Below are 27375 nucleotides of genomic sequence, written 5' to 3' on the forward strand. Positions count from 1 at the left end.
TATCTTCTTTCCCTCAACCAGTTAACAATGAGCATTTAAAATAATGTCAGATACTGTCTCAAAACAAAAATGCTGCTTTCTTTATATGTGTTTTATTCCCTCATATTTGAGGGTACTGTGGTGACTTTATAAAAAGGTTGGTTTAGCCACAGCTATTCATAAGACTGCTTTGGCAATGGGCATTTTTCATGTAGTAGTCCCAGATCAGCTTGTTTATTTTCTCACATGTTCTGGGTTCATTTCTCATGAGAGGGTGGGTGTGTGTATTAGCATTGAGACTGCACTTGGATTTCAGTTTCCACTCCTCAGCCTCTCCATGTGTGTTTTTCACTAGAGCATTAGTTGAGTTTCTTCGATATCATGGTATATTTAAGCTGTAGGTTTCAGGTGGCTGAACAAGCCAGTATGTGCATTCAGAAAACTATTGTGAAGCCTTTGAATTTCTTGACCCACAAACGTTTAATTTCTGTCAACATTAAGGGGTTGTGAGCTGGTTTCTTTGGTCTGCAACACCCTAATCCAGTTGCTGTTTTCAGCATAATGGACCTTGATGAATTATTTCAAGTCCAGCTACCATATAAAATAATTTTGGTGGGTGATGCTTAAAAGGTGCTCAGATAATTACATGAATATTTGGCTGCAAGCCCGTATTCATTGCACACAGAAAGCAGTCCTGTCCTTTGAACAAAACTATGTGTGTGGGTTGTGAAGTCATATTTTAGGTTTGAACCTGGTCATGATAGGAAACACAAAAATTGGAAATAAATCTTCCTTCCCCTCTTCTGTAAAAAACCCTGAAGGAGAGAAAATGTGTCGTTTCCTATGCTTATCTTCATGGGTTTTATGGCTTGCAGCAGAGTGTTGATCATATGATGTTATACTGTAACCTGAAGCATGAAATCACAAGCAGGCTTTCACCTTGTTTTTTGTCTGAATCCATTTTGCCTGAATCAAGAATCCCCCATTTTAAAGATGAAACATTATTGCAGTGAAGGATAAGTAGTACATAATTGAAGTTCACATGCAATGTATTTTGTTAAGGTGCTGAAGAAATCACGAATACCAAGTTATTACAGCTCTTGATTCAGTGTTCGTATTTCTTACACTGCCTGCAAAGACACAGAAGGGTGTATGAAATACTTAAATCCAGTCAAATTGATGAATCTATTAAAAAAAAAGAAAGACTAAGGAAGTCTGCTTGTTAAAATCAAACTAGAGCTGAAATGTGAACCAGAGTCACTGGAGCATTAACCAGGGATTTGGAAGTCTGTGTATTGCTTGTGTGAGCTTAGTAGGCACTTTGGTAGTGGATGTTCTACAAAAACCTCCAGCACAGTCAGGAAAGCAAGTAGTAGACTTCATTTGATGAATGTTACAGTATTGCTAACTTCGATGTATTTGGGATAGATCATTAAGTAGATGAAAGATTTTGCAAGGGAGATACTAACAGAGATCCCCGAGCAGGGATTAGGTAATGGGGTATGCTTGTATTTTAGTTTCTCAGTGTGAAGAAATGATACTTCTGGCCCAGTCCGTGTTGACACTTGAATCAGCGGTTAGCAAAATGTGTATTTCAGAATCATAAGGCATAATATTGTATGCACAGTTCTTCCTAATGCACTTACTGCTTTTGGATAGAGGACCCTCACTGCCTCTGATGTCGCATGGCCCTTTTGCACTCACCCTTAGCTTTAGTATGTTAGCAGAATTTGCAGCCAGAGTATTGCCTTGCTTACCAAGGCTAATAAGATCATCAATCATTCTGCTTTTTGAACTTCAGATAGGGCTGCAAACAGGGCTTGCAGTGAGGGTATTTTGGAGTCCTGACAAGCTCAGTTAACCTGGAGAGTGCCCTTGCTTCAGTTCATCCTGGTATTTCAGTATTCTTTGATGGTTCTGGTAAATGGTGTCAGGTACCTAATCTGCTCCAAATGCATTGTGCAAGCAGGTTTCTTGCATATAAAGAGAACTTGTGTCATTGGCAGGGCTTCAGCTTCATGTTGAAAGTCAGACTTTCCTCAAGCACAGTGTTTTTGTGACTAAGCCCTAGGCTGGTAATGTTTCGTGGAAAAGGGAATAAGGCTTCCCTTGTTTCCCTTACTCTTTATGAAGTGCTTCAGGATTTTGATGGGAAAATGTACTATAATTTTATCAAGTATAAAAGTTTCGTACATGAAACCTGGATGTGTTTTACAGTAGATTCTTTCTAGTGGTGTATAAATTAAAGCACTGTGGCAGAATGATTCTCATTTATACCTATTGGCAGTTCTGATTCACATACCCTGATTTACCAGCACATTTACCAGCACAGATGCCCATCCTTTGCTTAATAGCTAAAGAATGGTAAAAATGCTAAGCATGCTTTCACCTCAGCACCTAATTTGAGAGCACCTAAGAATACAGGGAACGGGCTTTATCCTGAGCACATGAAATCTATTCTAAACACTCACTTCTGGAAAACATTTCCTCTTCCTCTTGAACCATCCAAATACACAAACTCTGTTTTTAAACTCAGCGGGCTAAGACTGCAGTCTAACATGTCCTTCCCCCTGCCCCTCCGATCTTTTCCAGGTACACAGGCATTTGGCGGCCCCACAGCTTCCTCGGTTCAGAGGTACAGTATTCTGGGGGTACCACATCTCTGTTGGTGGGACTCCTGCAGTGGGCTCTGCTTCAGACACCCAAAAGCCTTGCTGGCACCCGTGCACTTCAGCTGAAAACACAAGTTGTCAGGCTGGTGACAATCTTAAAAGGCTTAAGAATATTATAGATCATAGAATATACAAGTCTGTTGTAGGTCTAACAAGCCTCTGTGTTTATCCGTAGCTAGTAACATAGCAGGTTGTGTCTTATCAAACAGTATCAATTTACCCTGAGTTATATTTTACACTAAAAGTAGTTGTTCTTCCCTTTAGTCAATTCCATTTATATTTCTATAATGAAGGCCAAAAAGGTCATGGTTTTGTCTGTTACTTTTCATCCTTGCAAGCTGTAGAGAAGAGATAGTCTTTCTGGTGGTGGGTGCCAGCTTTAAAAGCACTTCCCTGGGGGAAGGACATTTGTGGCACTGAAGAAGCTGGGTGTCTGGTCTCTGTGTCACTCTGATAGCTTTGGCTTCATTTTGTGGCTGGGAGACTCTTTGATTGCAGCTTGCTGCTGTTTTCTCCTCCTTGATTTCATTTGTCTTTCTGTTGTTCTGCTTTTGGTTTGCATTGTACTTCCTATTGACAGACTGCGTCCTTTAATGCAATGATAGTTTCCTCCATAACTTCTTATTCTTTCATAGACGATGAAGTCATAAGCTTGTGCATGTAGAGACTGCCAGAAAATATCTGGTTCCCAGAAATGCCTCATTTGATACAAATGACTGTTTATTACTTGGTATTAGTATTCTCATTCCTCAAGGGAGGCTTTGCAGTGTGGTCTCTAGTAAAGACACTCACTGCCTCTTCAGGGCTTATTGCATCTCATCCTCTAGAAGGGGATTTCTCTTTTTAAAGGATGTGTGCATGTCTGTCCCTTTATGTCTAAAATACTGAAGATTAAATGCCAAGACTCGCTCTGTACCTGCAGTATTTGCCATTTAACAGACCGGTGCTGGCCTGATCAGTGGTTATTTGACCACAGGAGCAGCAGAGGGTGCTGTGGCATGGTTTGAGAATGGAGATTGCTAAAAATAAGCAAATAAAAGGATTCCTTGAAATGCGTGACAAGCTACTGGACTGGCATTTTGTCTTCACTTTGCCTTCTTTGCTGAAAAGAAGCATAAAACAACCATAAAACAACCCGTCACTTTGTTGGATAATAAATGCATTTGTCCTTTAAAAAAGAATCCATCCATTTAACAAATGCTGTGGGATGAAAAGAAAAATAAAAGCAACTTCTTTCTTCTTTGATTTTAGCATATCTGAAGAGAGCAGCAGTGTCCCCGCTGGTAAAGGTGCAACCAAAGTCAGTCGCACCTTCAGCTACCTCAGGAATAAAATGTCCAGCAGCAAGAAGAGCAAAGTAAGTGCTTCTTGTGATTTATGCAGCCGTGAAATACCCATAGGTAGCAGAGATGAATTCTGTTTTTCAGTATGTTTCCCGTAGGGTGGTATTTATCTCTTTGACTGGCTTTTTTCCTTTTGCAAGGGGAGGATGGACTGTGGGGTAATAGGGAATAGCTACATGGGAACTATGCACCCCAAAGTTGAAATGCACCCGAGATGAGTTTTCATGTGCAATGTTTTTGCCTCTTTTCCCCACAGAATGAAGCTTCATTTATTCTAGAGAATAGATTGTTCTCTGGGATGAGTTACAGCTTTGCAGTGATGGATGGGTCTAATTTTTAGAGAACCTGAGAGGTGTTTAATAAAACGAGGGCAGGAGCTGTAAGAAGGGACTGGCTGCCGAAGGCCATGTTGTGTTTCCCTTTTATTTCTCCTTTTTGCCACAAAATCCCCGTGCACTGCTGGAGAAGCTGCCCAAGCTGTGACCTTTAATGATGGCCAATATTTATATTTTTCCCCTTTTTCCATCCTTGAAAACCTGAGATTTAATTTGCTGAAGCTCAAGCGCTGCTCAGCACAGCCGAATTTCCTGGAAACAGCATTGGTTACAGAAATAACTACATTCATACTGAATACTTCACACACACAGGCTGCTGTTGCCTTAGGTTGTCCCCTGGAGATTAATATATGTTGGAGGGGTTTGGCTTGGTTGGATTTTTTACTTGAATCTCACCTCAGTTCATCATGTCTGACAAGCTAACTTCACCTTACCTCACAGCAGGCTGTGTGTATTATGCAGTTAGGTGATGTGAAGCTAATATGTTGGTGAATACTGTTGGAAGGCCCCTGAGATGCATAATTACATATTCTGACGAGTGCCTCAATAGCAGTCAGGAAACAAAATGTGGCATAAATATTGTGCCTATAGTGGAGTAAGGCTGGGGGCTGAAGCATACACGTATGGGAGGAGATACGTTTCATCTGCACAAAATAACTTGATTTTAGCCTTTCCCAACATAAGCACTTGATGTTTCAGCCTGAGGTTCCTCTAACATAGCTGGGTTTGTGTGCTCTGATGCTCCAACACACATTTGGATACTTATTTTTGGAAGATTGCATCACCTTTGCAATGAGGTACCAGCTCTGTTGAGATCAGTCATTCTAATGCACAGTTCCTCTTTATGGCTCTGCCTTTCAAGATGCGAGCAAGAGCTGCTGCTCTGCAGCTTTAAGGCAATGCTGTTCCCTGCTGCAAAGTACAGTGTAAAAATAAAAGATCTGTTTACATAGAAACCTCTGTGCAAACCACTGGTGAGAAGTGATGGAGCACATTGCACAGCCTCTGAAGGAGTTGGAAATTCATTAACCGGTTCTTGCACTTCGGGTGTATAATCTCTAAAGCAAGAACTGTAGAGATATGTGTGTACGTGTGTGTATATATGTATATATATATATACACGCACACACACAGAGATAAAAGAGATCTGCTTGGCACAGGTGAGAAGATAAGACTGAAATGCTTTGAGATGCTTGCTTTTGTTAAATAAGTGTACTCTTGGTTTCAGCAATTTCATAGTAGTGTCCGAAACGGTTCATACAGAATTGCTCCAAAATCCCAACAATAACGTGCACTACAAAGCTCATATCAGTTCTGGGGATTTTACTAAAAAGCCATAATATTCAAATCATAGTTTCTTCTCTGCTTGCAGTGGCGTGTTTGCATTGCATACGTTTTGAAGGCTTCAGCTGAACATTTAAATAATTAGACCTAAAACTTCTCGGGAGGACTGATTTCTGAGAACATTCTGGCTGATGGAAACCTGTAAGAGTTAAAAAGAAAATATAACAAACCTTGAAAGAGGAAGTTGGACAGGAAGAGTTGATTGCTGCTGCTGTCTGGGCTGTCAGGAGGCAGGGAGCCTGCAGCTTCTTTCCGACTCAGTTTTACTTCAAACCTGCAGAAATGCACTGTTCCTAAGATGACCCATGAAATAAAGTGTATCTGAGGCTATTAATGGCAATGGCTCTTTAAAAATGGTGTAGAAAGTTATGTAAAAACCCCTAAAAAGAAAGGGATGTTGGAGTGTGTAACTGCAGGGGATACTGATAGGCGTCTGTGTGAATTTACCCATCTCTGGAATGCACTTTGGGGATTAGTCAGGGAATCTCTTGAAATCAGTAGCATGCACAGATTCTTGTTTGCGAAGTCTAAATTCAAGTTTGTGACAGTCTTTCTCTGTCAATTAGACAAAAAAGGAATACTCATTTTCTTCTTTTGGTAGGGAGTTTCTGGGAAATGATGACAAAAAACCTAATATGAGTAATTTCTCTTGCCTTGCGCAGTTATTAGGCAGTGCTGTACCACCAGCAGCGCTTCAGTGTATATAGTAAGAGTTGTTAAGTGTTTAAAAGGACTAGGAGACAGGCAATATTTGTGACCTGTAGAGCAAGAGGAGCGCAAACACATGAAGCCTTTCTGTCTGGGAAGTCTTCTGGAGCACTTTGTTTAGTGAAGCACTGCACAGCAGCGCTGAGGTATGTTAAAATTCACTTTTTCTGTATCCTAAGCATCACAGAGGGTTTGGTTTGCCACCTTCTGCCTTTTAAATGGGTGGTCTCCCATTGGCTTGTGCTTTCTATAATATCAATGCCATCTTTTTGTGCCTGTAGTACTTTTTTAATGTGTTTTTTTGGCAGTGGAAGCTGAGGTAGGGCAAGATGAAAGCAACAGCAGAGTAGCTAAAATCATCATCGAGGAAGTTAGCAACAATCGTTGAGCCCTCCCCCTTTGCTTAACTGCTTTCTGACTGCAGTGCTGGCAGCTCGGGGTCGTTGCAATGGGCTGATGCTGGTGGGAAGCAGCTCTCCTGCCCCCAGGGGAAGGATGTCGATGAAATGGAATAGATTTGCTGAAGTACCTCAAATAACAGTGAAGCTGGTAGGACTTAAGCAGTGGGAGGTAAGAGCTTCATGCTTATTTCCAAGCGGTACCCAGCTTGTCTGTTAGCGCCCATGGCCGCAGGTTCAGCCATGAAGCTGAGCTTCAAGTCATGGTGGCAGCTTCAGTAGCACAGGAAGATGGGTTTGTTTTTACAATATCTTTTTACAGAAGTTCCAGTAACTTGTCACAGGAAAAGAGCGACAAAGAATAAATGCAGTCTCTTTTGAGACCTTGTGTTTCGGTGCTACAGCTGGCACCCTGTGTGTGAAGTTCGCCGTTTCCTCCTTGAAAGTGGTGCACACATTTCCTGTTTTTCCTGGGGTTGTTCAGCTTTAATTAAAATGGTTTTTACAGTGATTTTTATGAAGAGAGGGTGTTATGGCAGACTGTAGAATTACTGGGCTTTGCAGGTATGTTTAAAGTATAGGACAATGAATCTCCCTTTGGCATTTGAAGCATGAATGCCGTAAGGTCTTGTCTTGAGCATAGGATGATCTTTTTTCCTGGATATTCACAAATCCTAGAATAGACTTGGTCAACTTGATACCATCAGCCAAGGACTAAACTGCAGTGTTTTAGCACTTGAATCCTGCCAGACTGGACATGGTTAAAGGTGGGAGGTCAGCAGATGGACAATGGGGCTGTGGAGTTTTACACAGGATAGTGATCTAAGATGATGACTTTCAGGAAGCAGAGATGTGCCACAAAGCAGACGCTTCCTGGCAGGTTTTCTACTTCAGACAGGATTATTCCATATGGTAATGCTCCTGGTTTTGCTTATTTGCAGAATGGAATAGCGTTTGAGGCCAGTAAATAGACTTTCTCTTTATGAGGCTTTACAGGGACAGACTCCAACAGTGGCATTTTGCCTGGGGTGTGTTGAGAGAGGATAGACCTTGGGCTGAGTTACTTACTACTTGAGTGTGTCATCAGAAGTTTCCCTGCTGATGACTGCAGAGCTCAGTACCTCTTTTAACTGCTTCATGGCAGTCACTCACATGGGCTGCTCTCTGATGCTTAGCTGTGACGGTACTTAGCAAAGGGCATGTGGCATATAAATAACAAAATGGAAAGATAAGCTTACAGAAGCCTGTACCACTTTCTGATTAAGCTTCTCTTTCAGATGCCATGAAATCTGCAGTAGCAGTTAAAATACAGATTGTATGGTAACCATTTTGTAGAGTGGTACATAGAAAGACAAGGAGTTGTTGGTGTAATTCAAATTTGGAGCTTTTCTATGGTGTTTCCTTTAAAGATTGTTTGGGAGAATTCCAAATCCACAAAAGGCTTCAGGTAAAAAGTGCTCCAAATTTTTAGTATTTACCATTTTCTGTCCCTTTTACAATAGAAAAGTAAGCAAAAACTCTGCTAAAAATGGGGGAAGCTGGCTGTGCTTGACAGCTTTCCAGAGCTGAGTAGCCCAGAGGTTGAACGTGGCTTCTGGAACGCAAGATAATCTTCTACAGTGTTGCTGCTGTTCCACAGCCTTTCTGTGGTGCCATATTTCAAGAGTTTGTGAAAGATCCATGTCCCCAAAACATTTCACAGGGTTACTGGGGGTTGCATGAAACTGATGAAAAAAGTTGGCAGTCAGAGGGAAAATGAAGGTGAAAATACTCTGTCAGTGATGCTGTGCAGTTGGGCGAGGAAGAGCTTGTGTTCTCCATTAAACATGCAATTGCTAAAGCATGAGTCTTACATGTTGGCCTTAAAAATTACCTGTATTGGAAGTTTGATGCACATTACATGGTATTGTATTTAACATAATTTATTGAAAGTACTGAAGAGATTCACGAGAGCCCAGAAGAGGTAAGTCATTACACTAAGCAAATATAACACAAAAGTGGAGGAAAGTAGCTGCCTTCAGAACAGATTCATCTTTGTTGGCGAGATCCCCATGCAGAAGGGTCTGCAAGTCCATGGTATGTTAATCCATACCCATGGGGGCTGAAAGCTGGAGTTTCAGCAGGGCTATGCACACACATGGCTATTGTTAAGGTGTGCACTGATCGATATCGTCATAGTGCCAAAGGCAAACACTGAAGAATTTGTAACTAGAGAAGAGACCTCTGCAAAGTAACGCGGTATTTGTTCATTTTTCTCTCAACAGGAAAAAGAGAAAGATAAAGAGAAGACTAAAGAGAAGGACAAAGATTCCAAGGAGAAAGAAAAAGATAAGAAGCTGTTAAATGGACATCTCTTCACTGCAACCTCCGTTGTAGCCCAAGCAACCTGTTACCACTGTATGAAACCTTTCAATAAGGATTCGTACTACTGTGCAAGTAAGTTGGGTCTTTTTCCTCCCCTTCCTTTTGTTTTTCATTAAATCTGATCTGGGAAATGCAAGCGTTACCCTTTATTTTCCTCTTCTTTAAGGGTGTGGGGTGGAAGGGTGTCTTTAGAGATAGTGATTCATGGAGCAGTGTGTTGCCTTATGGAAGCTGGACTGAAATGAGCTGTGGCTGTGAGGAGGTGTCCAAGTGTTCCTAACCTGTGCTCAGACATTACAGCATCCCATGGGGATTTCTGCCCCTGGTTGTCGGGATGTATCAGTCAGCTGGAGAACTTTGGATATTTTGGCTGCATCTTATGGCTTGAGACTAAGGTGCTGTGTTAAGATGGATGGAGGACAGGCAAAGCTGGCTTGTATCATGGCTTTTTATTTCCAGTAAAGAAAAAGTGTCCCATCCATGTGTAGGGAATTTATTGTATTGCTTTAGTTCTGTGAAACCCTGCTTTGGTGAGCCCTCAGTAAGAACAGCATGACAAAAAAGGGAAATACTAACCCTCTTCTCCCTTTATACATGAAATCGTAGCACAGTTCAAATGACAACTACCTGTGTGCATGTGGAGTACATTCAGTACAATGCAGGCAGTGCAGGAACCATGGCAGAGGGTTCCTGCGAGATTGGTGATTCTGTTCTCTTTTCTTATCAGGCAGTTTCACATGCCTGTGGCTTGATAAGGTCAGTGGCATTTGTGTGGTCAAGAGCAGAGTCTTGGCCGGGTTACTCAGTGCCCAAGGCTACAGAATATGCAGGCAAATAAGACATTTTCTCACTGCAGTTCAGAGCTCTCCACTTCTTACTATTAATAATACTTTTTACTCCACTAGCCTAGAGATGAGTAAAAGCCTGTACGGGAATTGCTGCCAGGCTGCAGCAGGAGGCTCTGTCTCTTTGTTCTGGTAGATGAGCAGCATATGAAACAACTTCAGTGAGCAGGGAAGGGAGCAGCCAGCTGAATCCCAAATGGCAGTTTGGAGTTTCCTGGAAGAGAAGAGATTTCAGCAAAGTTCACACACTCTGTGTCAGTCTGATGGGAGCTAGAAGACATCAATAATTATCAGCTCTCAAATGCATCCTCACCCTTTCCCTGCTTGACTTTCTTAACAGCTTCTGAAGCCACTTAAAAAAATCAAATATATCCCAGTTTAAATCTCTATATCCCAATGAGTTAAAATAATCCAGCAAGATTGTATGGTTTAGCGTAGATGTTCTTTCCTTGATTTTTGAGTTACAACAGAAAATTACTGTAAGTTTTCTGTGTTAGCCAGAAAATGAATGCCACAGGAAAGTTTGGTCAGGCCCAGACCAGCTCACATCCGAGAGTGGTCCTTTCTCCCATTGCATCTTAAAATCAGTCATTAAATGCCTTGGATGTGACTGATAACCAGCAGCAGAGGCTGTGTTGTTCCTGTGCTGTTGTAGACTACTTCTTTACTGCCACCATTGATGCTCTGTCTACCCATGGATGACTTTTTCTTAATGCTTTTTAAACACTGGCTCATTTAAAATCAGTGTCTCCACTTTTCAGTGTCACCCCCGGCTTCATGAACCAGGTAGTCAATGCTGAAAGATTTAGCATGCTCTAAAACAAATGGGCAAGCAAAAAATTCCTCATTTTTTATAGCTGTCTGCCTGGCCTCTTTTATTTTTTTATGATCAGTGATGCAGAAAACAAGCTTCTGGGGGTTTTAATTCTTAATGCTGGTGGTGTTAGCATTAAGCATTAACTCTTCCTGCCTGCTGAAGAGTAAAATTGGAGGAATCAAGTCCCTGAAACTAGATTTTCAGTCTAAAAAGATCAAAATGCCTTACTGCTAAATGCTACATACAGGCTTTCAAAGCTTGAATGTGAATTAGTGGTTCTGAATTGTCTCACCTCCTCTTTTCATGCACCAGGTTCTATCCCTCTTCTTTGTTTGATCTGAAACATGGTACTTCCTGTGAGTTTTTGCAAGAAACTGCAGGTTTCTTCTCTTGCACAGGAAGCTGTGGGACATCGACAGAATAGCAACGCCCTGTGGCCTTACCCTTACCTCTCTCAAAATATCAGACCAGTTACTGGCTTTTATTAAGTAGACTCAAATGTAGGAAGTGCTAGGAATATGAGCAGATTTTGTCATTCTGAGCATCAATTTGTTTTTCCTTTCATATTTCCTCTAGAAATAATTTAGAACCTTATGCTTACAGTGTAATGTACTCTTAAAATTCATGATCTGTGTTAAAATGTGTTTCCATGAATGAGTGGAAATAACAGGTTTTCTCTAAGCTACTGAATCTCAGTATACTGAGATACTGAGAGCATTTGAGTTATCTTTTATCTGTCAGAAGAATTAATGTTCCAAGCCCAATTAAAACTTCTTTTTCCAGAATTATTGCTAATAATCTTTGAGAACTTCCCAGAATTCTTCCTAGAAAAATTCCCAGAAATCTACTGGCAGGGATCATGGGCAGACTCGGGGGGGGCTGTAAAAGACAGCAGCTTTTCCTCTGGCGTATATGCAGCAAAGGGTGGTGGTAAAGCATTGATGCTTTTTGCATTAGTAAATGTGGTTCTGGACTAAAACAGTGGCTTCAATCTGGTTTTGAGCAGGAAGTCCCAGCCTCACAAACACGGGCACCTGGCAGATGCTCCTGTTACTTTTCCTGATAACCTTGCATTACAGCAGCACTTGGTTCTTGTACTGTAGATCTTGGCTATGATATGCCTGAGTTGATGTAAATGAATGTTCCTGTCCCTTTCCTGTCTTTTGGGTCTCATAAACCTTGTCTTGATGAGAACAGTATTTGTGTTTTCAGAGAAAATACTGGCCTTACAGACAGCTGGGTTCTGTTTCTGCCTCCTGCTTCTGCTTTCCACCTTTTCTTTCAGAGGGATAACTCCATCTTTTTTCTTTCTCTCTTTTTAAATGTAAGACCCGTTGGAACCCTGGCAACTTATCTTTGTATTTATTTTTAAACAGAATTTCCTGTTAAATTCCATGAGGAAACCTTGTTAACAAACAAAGAGCTAATTATCCAGGAAAGCAGCCCTGTCTCTCAGTATCAGTGGCTGCTCATGTAAACCACAGTGATGCCTGAAAGCTGTAATTCTCAGTTGTGCAAGATAACAGTTCAGATTAGAAACGGCAAAACCTGACCCGTTTCTGTGTGGTGTTGTTTAATCCGTGGTGGGGGTTTTATGTTTTTGACAGACTGCAATGCAATTGTTCACAAAGGCTGTAAGGAGAGTGTTGCTTCTTGTGCAAAGGTCAAAATGAAGGTAAGAGATTCATCTACTTTATTGAATAAACAAAAAGGTTTAAACAGTTTAGCATGCACATGCATAACATCTTCTACCATACATCCCAAAGTTCCCAGCTTGTTGGAAAGAACTTCAGCCCCTTTGCTATAGTGAATAACATCCCTAAGCCCTCCTGCAATTCCCCTGAACCACATGTTAATACAGAGTTGGCCCTGTGAGTGTGTGAATGCTACAGGTGAACACCACAGGGTGTTTGTTCCCTGAGGTACATAGGAACCTTATGGTCTGTCCTGTGCTTCAATTAAAAGAACCCTAAAAATAACCAAAACCAAACCAACAAAACACTTCACTGGCAAAATTCAGGGCTGTGCAGCACCCTTAAATGTTGTATCTTAATTCTCAAGTGCTGTCATGCCACATTAACCTGTTAAATATGTATATTGTTTCTGTGAGGAACGTGCAGAATTTGTGCTTGCCCCAAATGTGAGGAACCTCTTGTGCAGATGGTTCTCCAAGCTGGTGAATGTTTATACAATTATAATTTTCAGTTCTTTTCAGTATTGTCAGCCCTTTGTCTTCTCATTTGCTGCATATTTCTCCATCTTATTTTGTCCATTTCATTGATGACAACTGGAGGGGGGCTACATGTGTTTGTGATTGTGATTGTGTGCAGCTAAGTATATAGATATGTTACAGACACAGAGAGCCAGAAATGATCTATTGTGAGAGGATTCAGAAGAAAATACAGCTTTTTTATTTTACTTATGTGACAGCCTGATGGGAGAAGGGAAGAGAAATTACAGTGAATTTCATTTTTCTTTCAGCCACAGAGAGGGATGCTGCAGGCACATGATACCTCTTCATTACCCACAGTAACCATGAGAAACAAAAGTAAGAAAACTTCCTTTCCCTCTGCTTTGGTGATGATCTCTATCTGCTATTCTTAGCTGTTCTGACAACTAATATCCAATACTATGAAGGATAAGCATTTATTGAAGCTAAGAGCATTTTCTGTGCATGATAAGCAGTGTTTGGGGTTTCAGTAGTTGTACTGAAGATGCACAGAGTTCATCCACTTCTACAGTGTCCATGTAGCTGTAAGCAGATGTAGTCATATTAGATCTAGAACAACTACTTGACTGAAAGCCTACAGCTGGTAAGTCCACAGAATCTGGAAGATGAAGCCTATGTCCATGGTATCTGATATTGGAAAGAATCAAACTAGGAGTATTATATTAACAGAAATTGTTCATATTGCAAGTTGTAAGGATCCTTGCTCACAATGCTTTGGTTTGTTTGGTTAATTAAATAGTCATGCTTCGAGATAGTAAAACCAGAAAGTTTAATTTTGAATAGGAGCAATACTGACAATTCTTCCTGGCTGCACTGAGATACACACTGCTCTGTGGACCTACCCAGTGTGACCCAGGTAAAAGAACAGGAGTGAAACAGCCCATATGGGTTTTGTAGTGCCATGATTTGATAAGCTTACCTAGTAATAGCTTGGAGATCACTAGATGGAACCACACTGTATAATACAGATGTACCCACTGTGGTACTTACCATCAAATTCAGAGGTATTGCTCCAGAAGCAGAAATGCATCTAAAGAAGGGAAAATCTGGAATAAATACAGAAAGATTATTTCAAGGTACGTCGTAGTGTAATGAGATAAGGTTTAGCATTTCTTTGTGGTACATACTGATAGAGAAAGCTGTCTCAAGAGTTCGACCAGAAGTAGGGAGACACATAATTACAGGATCAGGGAAACTAAAAAACAACATAGTAGATTGTTACATATGGTTATTTGTCAAACAAAATTAAGTTCTATTTCCCAAGTGTATGTTCCTGGACTTGCAGATCCCACCTAGATCTTTTCAGCATAGCGCAATGCAGCCAGCTCTGTACAGCAGGTGATGTTCTTTCCTTATGTATGGCTGCTCCCAACAGCTGCAATCTCCTGGTGATGGCTCTAGAAAGAAAAGGAAGTGACTTGCAGAACCTGGTTAAAGTCATCATCCTCAGTTATCCTTGCAGTTACATGAACTGACTTTTCTCTGATGCTTCCCTTTCAGGCTCCCAACCAAAGGAGCGCCCTCGCTCTGCAATACTTGCTCCTGATGAAAACACCGTAACCTCAATATTCAATAACAGGAGATCACAACAGCCTACAGCACTGTCCAAAAGTGTCTCAATACAGAACATTGCAGGGTAAGGTTGCTCCCTACGTGCATGAGTGTGTGTGTATTATCTGACTCTGTGAGCATGGAGAATTCCATCTCATTAAAAATAAATTTGTGCACTATGATTTATGTCAAAGGTACAAAAAGAGCATCACAAAACGAGAGCTACTCATATTATGTATGATACCATCAGTTGTATTCTGCACAATCAGATTGTCTGGGTTAGTCTAGTCATGGCATGACTTCAGAGCCATGTTAGTTGGCCTGGTTATATTCAAGGCCACTTCACAGAGAAGCTCTGGGCTCAAGGAGGGAATTCCCTTGCCTTGGGCTGGGTACAGAGGAAGCATACATTTGCAGTTCAGGTATGTTTGTGTCCATAGCCATCAGGTGGAGGCACAGAGCTGCAGTCTTCATGGTGTTTCAGGACTGCATTGTGCATAACCATGCAATGCTTGCTTTGGTTTTCAACTCATATTAAAAATGCATTTCTTATGCATATTTCAAAGTACATTTGGCTGGGTTTTTATTGTCGTAAACAATATTCTGTGTTCTGTTTTTCTGCAGAGTTGGGAACGATGACAGCTTAATACACACTTGGAAATTCCTGTCTCAGTCAACAGACTCCCTACATAAAATCAGCCGGGTGAATGAATCTGTGGAATCGCTGGTTGATGAAGGTAAGAGCTCCCTGTGGCTGCTTTCCAGACATAGGAAATCCATTCTATCATTTCAGCAAGTGTTTTCTTTTCTAATGGACAAGCAAATGCATTTACTTTAATATTGGAATATAGTAATACACAGTAATTTCCTTAGCTTGTTGAATTGTGGGAAAACATGTAGAAGGTTTCAGTTACAGTTGAGTTACATGGAATTCAGCTCAGGGACAAACATTTCCTCTTCTGTTCCGCACCTCTGGCCCATTTATACAGCCGCAGAATTTGCACTCTGTCACCTTCTTCATGCTAATGATGATGCCTTGTGCTTCATATTTTTCCCAGAATGGGGAAGGAACTGTTTAGTTTTGTGGGTTTGAAAATGAAATCAGTTAAGTTCATTTCTTAAGTTTCAATATTTTTATATATAGTGCTTTTCTAAGCTAGAATTAGTATTTTTACATCTTAGCCAGTATTTGCATGAAAAGAGCAGAATGGCCTTAATTTATTAAGGACTAAACAAGGGCATGCTCATGGTGACAAAAGAACATTCCCCACTTCTGGCACAAATGAGCACTCTTTCTTAAAGATAGAATCATAGACTAGTTTGGATTGGAAAGGATCTTCAAAGGTCATCTTGTCCAACCCACCTGCAATGAGCAGGGACATCTTCAACTACATCAGGTTGCTCAGAACCACATCCAGGCTGACCCTGGATGTCTCCAGGGATGACTACATGCATGTATGCAATGTATGTAGTGTTCACTTGCAGCTGCATCAGTTCTGGCTTTCTAAGCTTGAAAACACAGATTTCACATAGGCCTAAGTTCCCTCAATTCAGTGATGTAAATGAAGGAAGACAAACTGGGTATTGTGGTTTTTATTCATCTGTGGTGTTGTTGCTTTATAGATAAAGTATCCATTGTCCTTTTAGCTGAGCTAGAATTTGGTCTCTGTGAAAATGGTGAACGAGTTTTGTGCAAATAGCATTTAAAAGTGCTTTTTATAACCTGGGCCTTATGTGGTATAATTCCATATGGTCATTATTCTGTCAGTAGAGGAGAATGTGATGTCTGTGGTATGACAGAGAAACTGAGTGAAGTTAACCAAAATGAATAGACAGGAATCTCAAACAAGACAAGTGACCCACATCCTAATGGCTCTTACATTGCTTTGTGAAGGAGCAGACATGAATGAAGGACAGCTGATGGGAGACCTGGAATTAGATTCCAAGCAGCTGGAGGCAGAGTCCTGGAGCCAAGTAGTAGACAGCAAGTTCCTACAGCAGCAGAACAAAGATGTTGTCAAACGGCAAGATGTCATTTATGGTGAGATATCTGCATCTTAATTTCTCATGTGTAGATAGCTTCTTGATACGCTTGCAGGCACAGATTGGGGAAGCTTTAGGTCAGGGAATAGGAACATTGTCTTGGTTTCTTCAGAAGCCAAGTTCCATTCTTGAAGTTCTTAAAAATGTAATGTGTTTGTGAAAGCTTGCTTTCTCATTTCATCTATCTGGAAGGCATCAAAGAAAAAAAGGAACAGGAATAGCCTTGGCTGGGGTTAAGCCATGACCTCATTTGTCTGCTGATAACATTTGAACTGTGTTATAATAGAGCAACTTCTTAGGAAGTCTTTGCCTGCTGGATGAACAGCCATCCTGTATAGCACGTTATGTTGAAGGTGGCAGTGAGGTGTTAGGAAGAAGCGGATAACAGTACTGAAGGTTCAGACCTCAGCAGCAATGTCCAGAGCTCTTTACTGTGGGATTCCTCTGCTGCCCTGTTTCTCCCACACATGAAACGATTGATGTTTCAATACCTAACATGAAATTTTCCGAAGCCCCTTAGAGAACCCCAATTATGGAAGACTTTTCTAATGGCAGCTTTTCCTTATACTGTGCCATGTACTACAGTGACCATGGTTTTGCTCTTGTCCTCATTGTATACAGAGCTAATGCAGACAGAAATGCATCATGTCCGCACCTTGAAGATCATGAATGATGTATACAGTGCAGGGATGTTAAAGGAACTGCAGTATGATCAACAAGTCGTGGACAAGATCTTTCCCTGCCTGGAAAACTTGCTGCACATCCACAGTCACTTCTTCCAGCGGATTCTGGAAAGGAAGAAGGAGTCACTGGCAGACAAAAGTGAAAAGAACTTTGTTATCAAGAGGATAGGCGACATCCTGGTGAATCAAGTAAGTGCTGGAAAATGCATGCACTTCTGAGAGCGCAGATGGAAACCAGGCGCTCTTCTTCCCTCGTATTTATGCCATTCGGATAATCACAGCCGATGGCACCTTTACTCTTCACACCTCTAAAAATCTCTGCCTCTGCTTTTTGAAGCACTCTCTGCTCTTCCAGAGGAAAGTCTAATGATGAACATTAATTCAGTTTATATTGTGGGAAAGAGAAGCACAGAATGGTTTGACCATAACCTGGAGGGTTGGCAGCAGCCCACAGCAAAAATATGCCCCATGTGTTTCTTGGCCGAGTTACTGACCTGCTGTTTAACTTTGGGCCGGTCATTTTCCTTTATCTGCACTTTCTCCTTCTTTTTGCCTGTCTTGAGTTTTTTTGTTGTTAGCTTTTAAGCCCTCTAAGTCATAGACTCATAGAATGGTTTGGGTTGGAAGGGACCTTAAATTCCATCTAGCTCCAAACCCTGCCACAGGCAGGGACACTTTCCTCTAGACCAGGTTGCTCAAGGCTCCATCCATCAGCCTTGAACATTTCGAGAGATGGGGCAGCCACAACTTCTCTGGGCAGCCCAGTTTCTCACCACTCTCATAGTGAAGAATTTCTTCCCGACAGCTAATCTAAATCTACCCAGATTTTGTGCTGTGAACTCAGCTGAAGTCCCAAACTCAGCTCTTTACTTTCTAGAGATCTGCTTGCTTGGTTTAGGATGCTTTGGACTAATTTGGTTTCATTAAGTTCTTTTGAGAGCCTGGCAGGCACTGCTGGGATGTCACAGCAGGAGCTCAGTGCAAACTGCACCCCTGTGCCTCATGTCTTGCAGTTCTCCGGGGAGAGTGCCGAGCGAATGAAGAAAACATATGGCAAATTCTGCGGGCATCACAACGAGGCAGTAAATAACTTCAAAGATCTGTACTCAAAGGACAAGCGGTTTCAGGCATTCATCAAGGTAGAACCTGGTAGAACAGACAGAGTTGATGCAAAAAGCATGTAAGTATTTTGCTGCAGAGCTGAACTTATCCTCTTTGTTCCATAGAAAAAAATGAACAGCTCCCTGATGAGGCGTCTTGGGATCTCTGAATGTATCCTGTTGGTAACACAGAGAATCACGAAGTACCCAGTCCTTTTACAAAGGATACTGCAGTACACCAAAGGTAGGGACCAGTTCCTCTATTCTAAGCATGTATTTGTTCCTTCAGTGTAAATCTCTTGGATCCTTTTCAGCTGAAGCAGATTTACTTGGAATAGACCAACTAATCTGGTCATTATTGTCTTATACCGCTGTAAGATGATAACGATGATAACTCAATTTTGTATCTCCATTTAAGATTAGTTATTCAGGTGCCTTGATTTAGTTGTTATAAGTCTGTCTGTAGCTAATTATGGAGCAACATGCTTAGACTCCAAAGTCCCTCAGCTTACTTGTTTGGTAATGGCTAAAATGTGTGGTTAATCTATGCATTTCATACCATCTCATATACAGAGTATATTGGAATGGTTCCCAACCCTATATGTGAAAGGTTTTATGAAACTTCCCTTAAGGGGGAAGAATTAAGCTGTTTCATGAAAGTATTAAAAAGTTTTAATGTGAGAATTTGGGATAGAGAGAAGGAAGAAAGGAAAACCGTGAAGTTAAAGAGTCCACATGCATGAATTGAAATTGAGGTGTTTCTTTTTGCTGTTCAAAGAAAACGAAGTGGAACATGAAGACTTGACTCAGTCGTTAAACCTCGTTAAAGATGTGATTGCTGCAGTCAACAGCAAAGTCAGCAATTACGAAAAGAAGATGCGTCTTGGTGAGATTTACAGCCGGACGGATAGCAAGTCCATCATGAGGATGAAGAGCGGCCAGATGTTTGCAAGAGAGGACTTGAGGCATCGGAAGCTCATCCGAGATGGGCCTGTTTCGCTAAAAAATGCAGCTGGTCGGTTAAAAGGTAAGACTAATAACCTGCCTTCAGCCAAGAGAGGATACAGCTCACCCTCTGTGGATGTAGGATTAGTGCTCAGATTGGTGTCTCTAGCCTTTCTTCTTCTGCTTTGAGAGATTCTGATAGCAGCTTTCCCGTGCTGTTCACTCACTTTCCATCGCGGCATTTCTGATTCCTCGTGTTGTTTCTGGGATGATAGATAGGTGCTTTTCCTTCTGGTGACTGTATGCCTATTGAAGTCTTGATTTGCATTGACACCTCAGTGCCTCAGCTAAGGAGCAGAGTTGCTGAGGGATCCTTCAGGCCAGGAGAACATGGTGGGGCTGTAGTTACCCCAAGCACTGAGTCAGATCTCCGTGCCACCATGCACACGTTCAGTGACTGGTTCTAGGAAGTGTGCTTGCTGCATCATCTGAAACCCAGCCTCAGCTTCCCGGTGGCCCTGCCCACCAGCAGCCCAGTGTTCCCTTTCCTCTGAGGTCTGCAGTAGGGCTGCCCAGGCTCAGCATCACCATCCCAGTTTCACTGGAGGTGCAGAGAGGTGTGCCAGGCATCTGTTGCTCTTGAACCTCTTGAGCTGCTGCCGCAAACTGTTGCGGAGAGGTGTCCCTGCAAGCTGCCTATTGTTAGGTCAGTGTTTTCTTGAATTAGTTGTTTGTTATCAGGTGGAAATAGTTTTTCTAAGATGCTGTGCTTTGCTGCGCACTGCAGTTCTCTACTGAATTAAACACTAAATATCACAAGGGAGCCTTCAGCAGGGACCACAGTAGGAGTAAGAGCAGACAGGGCTGTGTCTCAGGCTTGGTAAGAAGGCTGGGCTTTTCTTTTTCATTCCAGCTGATTAAGCTGATTAAACTACGGTACTTGGGCATGAATGGGAACTGGTAGTCTGGTGCTGCTGAGCAGTGAGGCAGTGATAACATGAAATTCCACACTGGGTATGATTTACTTTGAGGTTATGGAAACAGGAAGTTTACAGATGGTTTCTAGGCCCCTGAGAGTATTACTAACTTTAGATGGTGGATGAAGCAAGTTCTGCTGTTGTGAAATCTTGTGAGAAGTACAGGCTCCATTTGCATTTCTTAAGTCATAGAAATGCATAAATATACCTCTGTCTGCAGTGCAAGCTCCCAGTGAAAGCAGGGCCTGCAGACAAGCTGCAGAGCCCAGGGAGAGAGCAGCTACTTCATACGTTCAGGCTATTTTGCAGGATTTGAAATGGAGCACAAAAAGAGCATATCAAGAACTTTTCTAAGAGGGTTTTAGCATTTCTCCTCTTACAAAGTGTGTAGGCAATAGAGAAGCATAGGCAAATGTCGACTTTAGCAAACGTCCCAGAGCTTTGAGTTCATTTTGCGGCTGTAATTAAAGTTTGGTGTTTCTTTTATTTGGAACAGATCGTGTCTTCCCAAAACAAAATGGAAGGAATTACCCACGGGATGGTTTAACTTTCTGGTTTGCTTCCTCTCTGTCTCAAGATTTCCAAAGTACATTACACAAAACCTCTTTGTACTGAGGGCTCTGGGTGGGGCATTAGAGAATAGAATCATACAGCCATTTAGGTTGGAAGACACTTTAAGATTGTCAAGTCCAAGTGTTAACTTACTACTGCCAAGTCTACCAGTAAGCCATGTCCCTCAGTGCCACATCTACACGTCTTCTAAATATCTCTAGAGATGGTGACTTCAGTGCCATGAGCAGCCAGATTCTCCGGGAGAATGGTATCAAAAGCTTTACTAAACTCTAGGTGGACAACATCCACAGCCTTTCCCTCATCTACTGAGTAGGTCACCTTGTCATAGTAAGCAATCACATCAGTCACACAGGACCTGCCTTTCAATATGCTGACTGGGCCTGACCATCTTGTCCTGTACATGGCGGGTGGTGGTACTAAACGTGATCTGCTCCATAACCTTTCGTGCCACTGAGGAAGTTATTGACAGGCCTGTAATTCCCTGGATCCTCCTTCTGGCCCATCTTGTAGATGGGGGTCCCCGTAGCTCACTTCCAGTCAACTGAGACCTCTCTGGTTAGCCAGGACTGATGATGAATGATGGAAAGTGGCTTGGTAAGCACTTGATGGCTCCCTCAGTACCCTTGGGTGGATCCCATCTGGCCCCATGGACTTGTGTGTATCTGAGTGGTGTAGCAGGTCACTGACCTTTTCCCTTTGGATCATGGGGGCTTCATTCTGCTAATGAATATACTTGGTGGTTGCTGGGTAACTTTATGGTATGTCATTAAGAGACTTGGAAGACTGCACGTGTACTCTGGGAAAACGCTGTGTTCTGATTCAAATTCCTCTGTTGGCTTGATGTTTGCTTCCTTCTCCCATGAAACAAAGCCAGGTCCTGCATCTCGTGCAGGCTCTGTCAGCTCCCCTTGGAGCCAGCAAGCATTGTGTTTGTCTGTGAGCAGAATTAGTGGTGCCTCCTCAAGTCAGTATATCCTGGGAAAGAAACTGCAGCTGACAAATGTTGTTATTGCATGATAATTTACACTCCACAAACCACTCATCAGGAGAGCCATAAAACCGAAAACTTCCTGTGCTGATATTCTGCTCGAGGGCTAAAATATTGATTGCTTGAGAAAACAGGGCTTCTATTTAGTAAGTGTCTCTGGCTTTTGCTGTTAGGCTGATGTCCTAACTGTTAGAAAGCATGTGGCTGGAGAGGAGCACCCCTGCTCCAACAGATAAGAGAAGATCCCACAGGTTTCCCATAGTCGGCTCAGAGCTAACCTGGCATCTCCAGGAGCTGCCTCTGCTCCTCTTTCCAACTGGGAGGTTGACCCTGCTTCCAGGCTTTCCAAAAGCAGCCCTATCCCTCCCAAGCACTGGTGTTATTAAAAGAAATCTGTTTTGGGGTGGGTTGCATGGTTATACTGCACTGGTGTGCTCTTTCTTTTGCAGAAGTCCAGGCTGTTCTCCTCTCTGACATGCTCGTATTCCTTCAGGAGAAGGACCAGAAGTATGTCTTTGCCTCACTGGTAAGGCTTCAACCTTTAGTCCCCCTTCGTTTTCCATGTTAGAGACCCTTGATGTGTGTTGTGCAGTGAGCAAGCTGTAGCCTGCTAAATAACTTAATTTTCTTGCCTATAACATTTCATTTGCTGAATAAACCGCAGTCTTTTTAATAGGAAAACATGTCTTCATGCCAACCTCTCCTTTCTGCAGTGCTGTGGCACAACTGATAATTGGCCTTGAAAACCGGCTTGTCACTTGATACACTCACTCCTTTTCTGTTTGTGCAAATTAAAGCAGTGATTGGGGTAGGAGGGAGCAATGGGATAATACAAACATTGTAAAAATTAATCTTAGCAGAAGGAATATATTGTGAGCTGCTACGGGGGTGGGGTGCTGAAATGCCACTGTTGTAAATTCAACAGAACAGCGTGAAAATAAATGTCAAAGGAATAGATTTGTAAGGCGTAAGACCAAAACCATTAGCTTTTGAAGACAGGCCTCATCAAAGGACAAGGCACACTGACCTGCTAAAGAAAGCCTAGCACCTAATTGACTCTGTTGGGGCTGTACCTTGCAGGCATGGTCTAGACTGGCTAAGCCTTGTGACCTTTCCACTCCGTGAACATTGTGAAAGCTGATGATTTGTTATTGCAGTTCCACCAATGATCAGCACAGACTCGGTGCCCTGCAAGGGGGGGGGGGGGGCTGATTTACACACAAGTCTTGCTAGTGAGCAGCCACCAACTCACCCCAGTCACAGCATCCTGTAAAAGGCACAAGGGAGCTGACTCATCTGCGGATGACACAGCAGCAAAAGGTCCTTTCAGCCGAGCAGGCTGGTTGCACAGACCAGAGCACACAATGAACGTCATCTTACACACAAGTCTTCTCCATCCAGAGTCAGCTCTGAGCTTCTGAGAACAGCAGGGGTTTTGTGGGATTTAAAAACAAGATGTTACTCCATCCTAGGGAGAGATTGTGAAGATAATGCCTGTGAAGCAGGCGCTAGCAAGCTGTGCTAAGTCTAAGGAGCTCTGATATTAATGACAGAGAGAGTGTGGGCAGGAGATGAGATCAAAGGTCTGCTGGAGTTAGGGCAAAACATGGGAGAGTTTGCAAAACCACAGGGTCAAATTTAAATTAATTCCTCGTTGAAATGGAACAAGGTGGAATTGCTTTTCCTGCAAAACTACTGAAGGAAAGCAAACCCTTCCCTGTTCTTTGGATCCCATTAAAATGATTTATTTTGTTAATTAGCAGTAGGTTCAGAAGATGTTTACAACCTGAGAGAGGCAGTAGTATGGGTATTGGTTATTCTCAGTGCTAGTTGAGCACTAGCACTGTTCACCCTCCTCACCTGTTTCTTTCCCTCTGAAGGACCAGAAATCCACTGTGATCTCTCTGAAGAAGCTGATTGTACGAGAAGTGGCTCATGAAGAGAAGGGTTTGTTCCTCATCAGTATGGGTGTGAAAGATCCCGAAATGGTGGAAGTCCACGCCAGCTCCAAAGAGGAGCGTAATGGCTGGATACAGATCATTCAAGACACAATGAACACCATGTAAGCTATGAAGCTATTCTTGCAAGGTGCAAGATGATGCCCGTGGTCATGTCCTGGTAGTAATTGAGCTATGTCTGTTGTCCAGGGATAAAGATGAAGACGAAGGAGTCCCCTGTGAGTCTGACTTTGAAAAGAAGGTGTCAGATGCAAAAGTGAGAGGACTGAAAGGTAAAATCCTGCCTGGAACGGAGCTGGGGAGTGGTTCTGAAACATTTACAGGAATTGTTATGTTGGAATTTGTGGTTGAGCCATGGCTTTTTTCAAATGAGGGAGAATCCAGCATCCAGCAAAGAACTGAAATCCTTGCTTGCACCTCACCTTGCTTGCATTGCTTACCTTCTGAGCCTGGTGGGTGCTGTTACTGTGCAGGATTGCCCAAGGCATGGTTGTATGGTTCCTGAGGTTCCACTAGATGGGGCCAGTATCTCGGGAATCGCTCAGTTTTCTTGCCAATGCTTTTATTTTCTTCATCTCTGTTTTCTGTTCACCCCCACAGAACAACTTCAGCAGAAGGATAAGCAGATCCTCCTCTTGCTGGAGGAGAAGGCCAAGATCTTCCGGGACATGGCAGACAGTTCTGTGCAGGAGGACATGCCAGGCTCCAGGCTGCTCTTCAGAGCCAACACGGAAGAGGCACCAAAAGGAGAGGCCATCATGAAAACTGCAATAAATGAAGGTGAGCAAGTGAGGATGACACGTTAATTACACTAACCAATGGACCCACCTTCAGTGAAGCCATCCATCCTCAACCACCAGTTTTGGAGGGCAAATCTTCTCTTTATCAGAACAGAGCATAAAGAGATATTGCTACTGACAGCATTGTCTCAGGTACAAAGTAATGAGGATCAGGAAAGGAAGCAGATATTGATGGCTGCTGAAAGAGGGCAGGAAAGAAATTAGCGCAGAGAACAGCCATGCATTGAATCTGCACTGGGGTCAAGAGCAGAGCAGGATTTATCCTTGACTGAAATTTAGTCAGGCTTTTGTATGCTTCAGGCTCAGCAAGGTGTGAAAGCAGGGCATGGGTTCCAGCTGTCGCACCTTGATGAGACACAGATACCATCATGCTTGTGGTATCTACAAGGAGTCTTTTGACTGTGGTGTGATTTTTGGAGAGGCTAAAAATTATTAAACTATGTTGTCAGAGTACACCAGGATCGCCTGGAGGAAGAGAGGGAGGTGTAAGCCTGTGCAGAGGTCCGTAGTGGAGTTAATGATGAAGCAGACTGAGATTTTGCAGGGAGAATGCGTACTGTTCATAACATTGTCATAGAAACATGGTTTCTTAGTACAGCAAAGCATGTGAATTTCTGATCTGAGCTCAGATTAAAATAGTTTAGAAGACCAAAATGGTCTTTAACAGAGATATTGTTGCTTTTTATCAGTTGAACTGCTGCAAGACCTAGTGAACAGGAGCCTGGGCACTGCCCTCGGACAGCAGGTCAGCAGCACTGCCATGGAACAAGAAGGAGGAGTTGGCCCCATCTCTCTCCCTAGAAGGGCAGAAACATTTGGAGGATTTGACAGTCATCAGATGAATGCTTCCAAGTGTGAGTAGTTACCTGTGTGCACATCAGCATCTGTTAATAATACATGTCATCATGTCCTCTTGCTTCAGAAGGACTCCAGCAGCTGGTGATTTGGGTTTCCAAACTCGTCTCCAGTAATAGTTGATCAATTAAATAACAGATTAAAACCAAAAAATGCTTAGGTACAGGTGAAATGATGGTGCTGAGAACCTGTGGCTACATGAGCATTAAGTATCTTAACTCCTTACTCCTCTTTTTCCATGCACTCTGTAAATCATCCTTACTCCTTTACTTACATTCCACATGAAAGCATTTGTCTTCTTAACAGTTTTATCATGTTACTGTGGTTGTATCTGCAGCTCTGTTCTTCTTCAGTTATTTTTCCATCAGGAGCCTGCTGCTGTTGTTTGTGAATGGATGAGGATATTGCTGAATCAAGCACCTTCTCCCCTGGCTCTGTTCTCTATGCATACAAGTGCATGTGTTACTCCTGCAATTAAGTCTATCCCAAAGAAACGTGTGAATATTTATTTCAGCTGCACAACTGGCTGCTTCCCAGTGCTCTCTTTCTTTGCCCTACTCACCAGAAACTTCCCTGTCCTCAAATTCCTTTCTCTGTGGTCTCTCTCATACTCCCAGTCCAGCCAGTTTTGCTGCGCTAGTGTCTGTCTCAGCATTGGGATTGTTGGACCTTGTCTGACCTTCTGCATTAAAGGAGCAGTGTTAACTCCAGACAGTCAGACATGAGAAGTATGTAGAGGTTTTCCCAGCTCTATTGGAAAGCTGCAAAGCCCTCCACAGGCCTTGTCATCATAATGACAAATAGATTCACACTGGAGGGGGTTGTTTAGGGTTCTGCCTCCCTATGTAGCAGTGATGAATGGGACAAGCTCAGGCTATCCAGCTCTAGTTTTTCTATAGAAATGTCCTCTTTTGGATTAGATTGTAATTCGGTAGTTGTAGGGTCTTGGGAGAATTTGGGGAAAATATGCAGGGTCTGTTTGTTCAGCTGGAGGGCAGGAGGCATGAAACCTGGCTTTGATCTCAGATCTTCTGTTCACAACCTTGGGCAAGGCTTATAACCTGACTCCCCTTCGTTCTCCCCTCCAGCAAAGCAGAAGGGAGGTGTTTCCTCCTGCAGAGAGGTGGAAGGTCCCAGGACGTGGCGCAGGAGAGAAGGTCTGTTAGGAGGATTTGAGGGTCAGCCTTTAATAGCAAAGCCTGCCTGGGGGGTGGTGGGAGGAGAGGGCCTTTGCACTAGATGCGTTGACTTTCACATTGCTGCAGATGCAGGTGTATGTAAAGTTGTTTATCATTACAAGAGCGACAGCTGGGAGGTTACCACTGCAGGTATGGGTTTTCCCCATCTCAGCCGGTAAGGGAAGTGCAGGAGTCTTGGAAAGAGCTTGAGGACTAAGAGCTGTGTCACTCCTTCACTGCCCATGAGCAGAAGGGCGGTGTGGATGGAGGGTTGCAGCCCTCCTGGCCTCATAAGTCAGTTCAGTCCTGCTCGGAAGCACTGATATTATCCATCCAGGGAAGTCAGAGGTACAGATAGCCTGTGATAGATACAGGTTGAAGATAATTGAGGTTAAGGAAAAAATTAGCATAAAATTACACAAGGGTGTTGCACAGCAGTGTCTGACCCAGTAAATTGCACTTGCACGAGAGAGGCACTGCAATAATATACCCTGATACGATACTGTTGCTGTTCTCCATCTGCTCTTACTCTGCCTCATGTCTTCTCAGCAAGTATTCTTTAGTAGCAGACAGCAGCACAGGGGCTGGACAAAGCACCGATGAATGTGTGCTGAATGTATCAGCACATTGTCTGAAACCAAAGTCAGTCCTTATCTGAATTCACATTCACTATCTCTGGTGGTGCTGAC

At 42.7% G+C, this 27375-nt stretch overlaps 1 protein-coding gene across 20 annotated transcripts in view; it reads left to right on the forward strand.

Moving 5' to 3' along the window:
• Nucleotides 1-27375, forward strand: part of AKAP13 (A-kinase anchoring protein 13) — a 208590-nt gene that overhangs the window by 174682 nt on the left and 6533 nt on the right. For 14 of the 20 annotated variants that reach the window (XM_057420147.1, XM_057420493.1, XM_057420062.1 and 11 more), the window contains 18 exons: nt 2572-2614; nt 3903-4008; nt 9044-9215; nt 12413-12480; nt 13287-13353; nt 14536-14671; nt 15211-15323; nt 16481-16627; nt 17251-17501; nt 18326-18451; nt 18539-18656; nt 19191-19439; nt 22345-22421; nt 23776-23957; nt 24043-24125; nt 24454-24633; nt 25343-25507; nt 26597-26665. In XM_057420147.1, coding sequence (XP_057276130.1) covers nt 2572-2614; nt 3903-4008; nt 9044-9215; nt 12413-12480; nt 13287-13353; nt 14536-14671; nt 15211-15323; nt 16481-16627; nt 17251-17501; nt 18326-18451; nt 18539-18656; nt 19191-19439; nt 22345-22421; nt 23776-23957; nt 24043-24125; nt 24454-24633; nt 25343-25507; nt 26597-26665 — 2352 coding nt within the window. The remainder of the gene's footprint in view (nt 1-2571; nt 2615-3902; nt 4009-9043; nt 9216-12412; nt 12481-13286; nt 13354-14535; nt 14672-15210; nt 15324-16480; nt 16628-17250; nt 17502-18325; nt 18452-18538; nt 18657-19190; nt 19440-22344; nt 22422-23775; nt 23958-24042; nt 24126-24453; nt 24634-25342; nt 25508-26596; nt 26666-27375) is intronic. The other 6 variants (XM_057420746.1, XM_057420824.1, XM_057420978.1 and 3 more) reach the window with 1 other exon arrangement.

The sequence above is a fragment of the Pezoporus wallicus genome, unplaced genomic scaffold (assembly GCF_028554395.1).
Source record: "Pezoporus wallicus isolate ANWC-B61680 ecotype Strahan unplaced genomic scaffold, APGP_CSIRO_Pwel_v1 contig_3952, whole genome shotgun sequence".
Taxonomy (NCBI): domain Eukaryota; kingdom Metazoa; phylum Chordata; class Aves; order Psittaciformes; family Psittacidae; genus Pezoporus; species Pezoporus wallicus.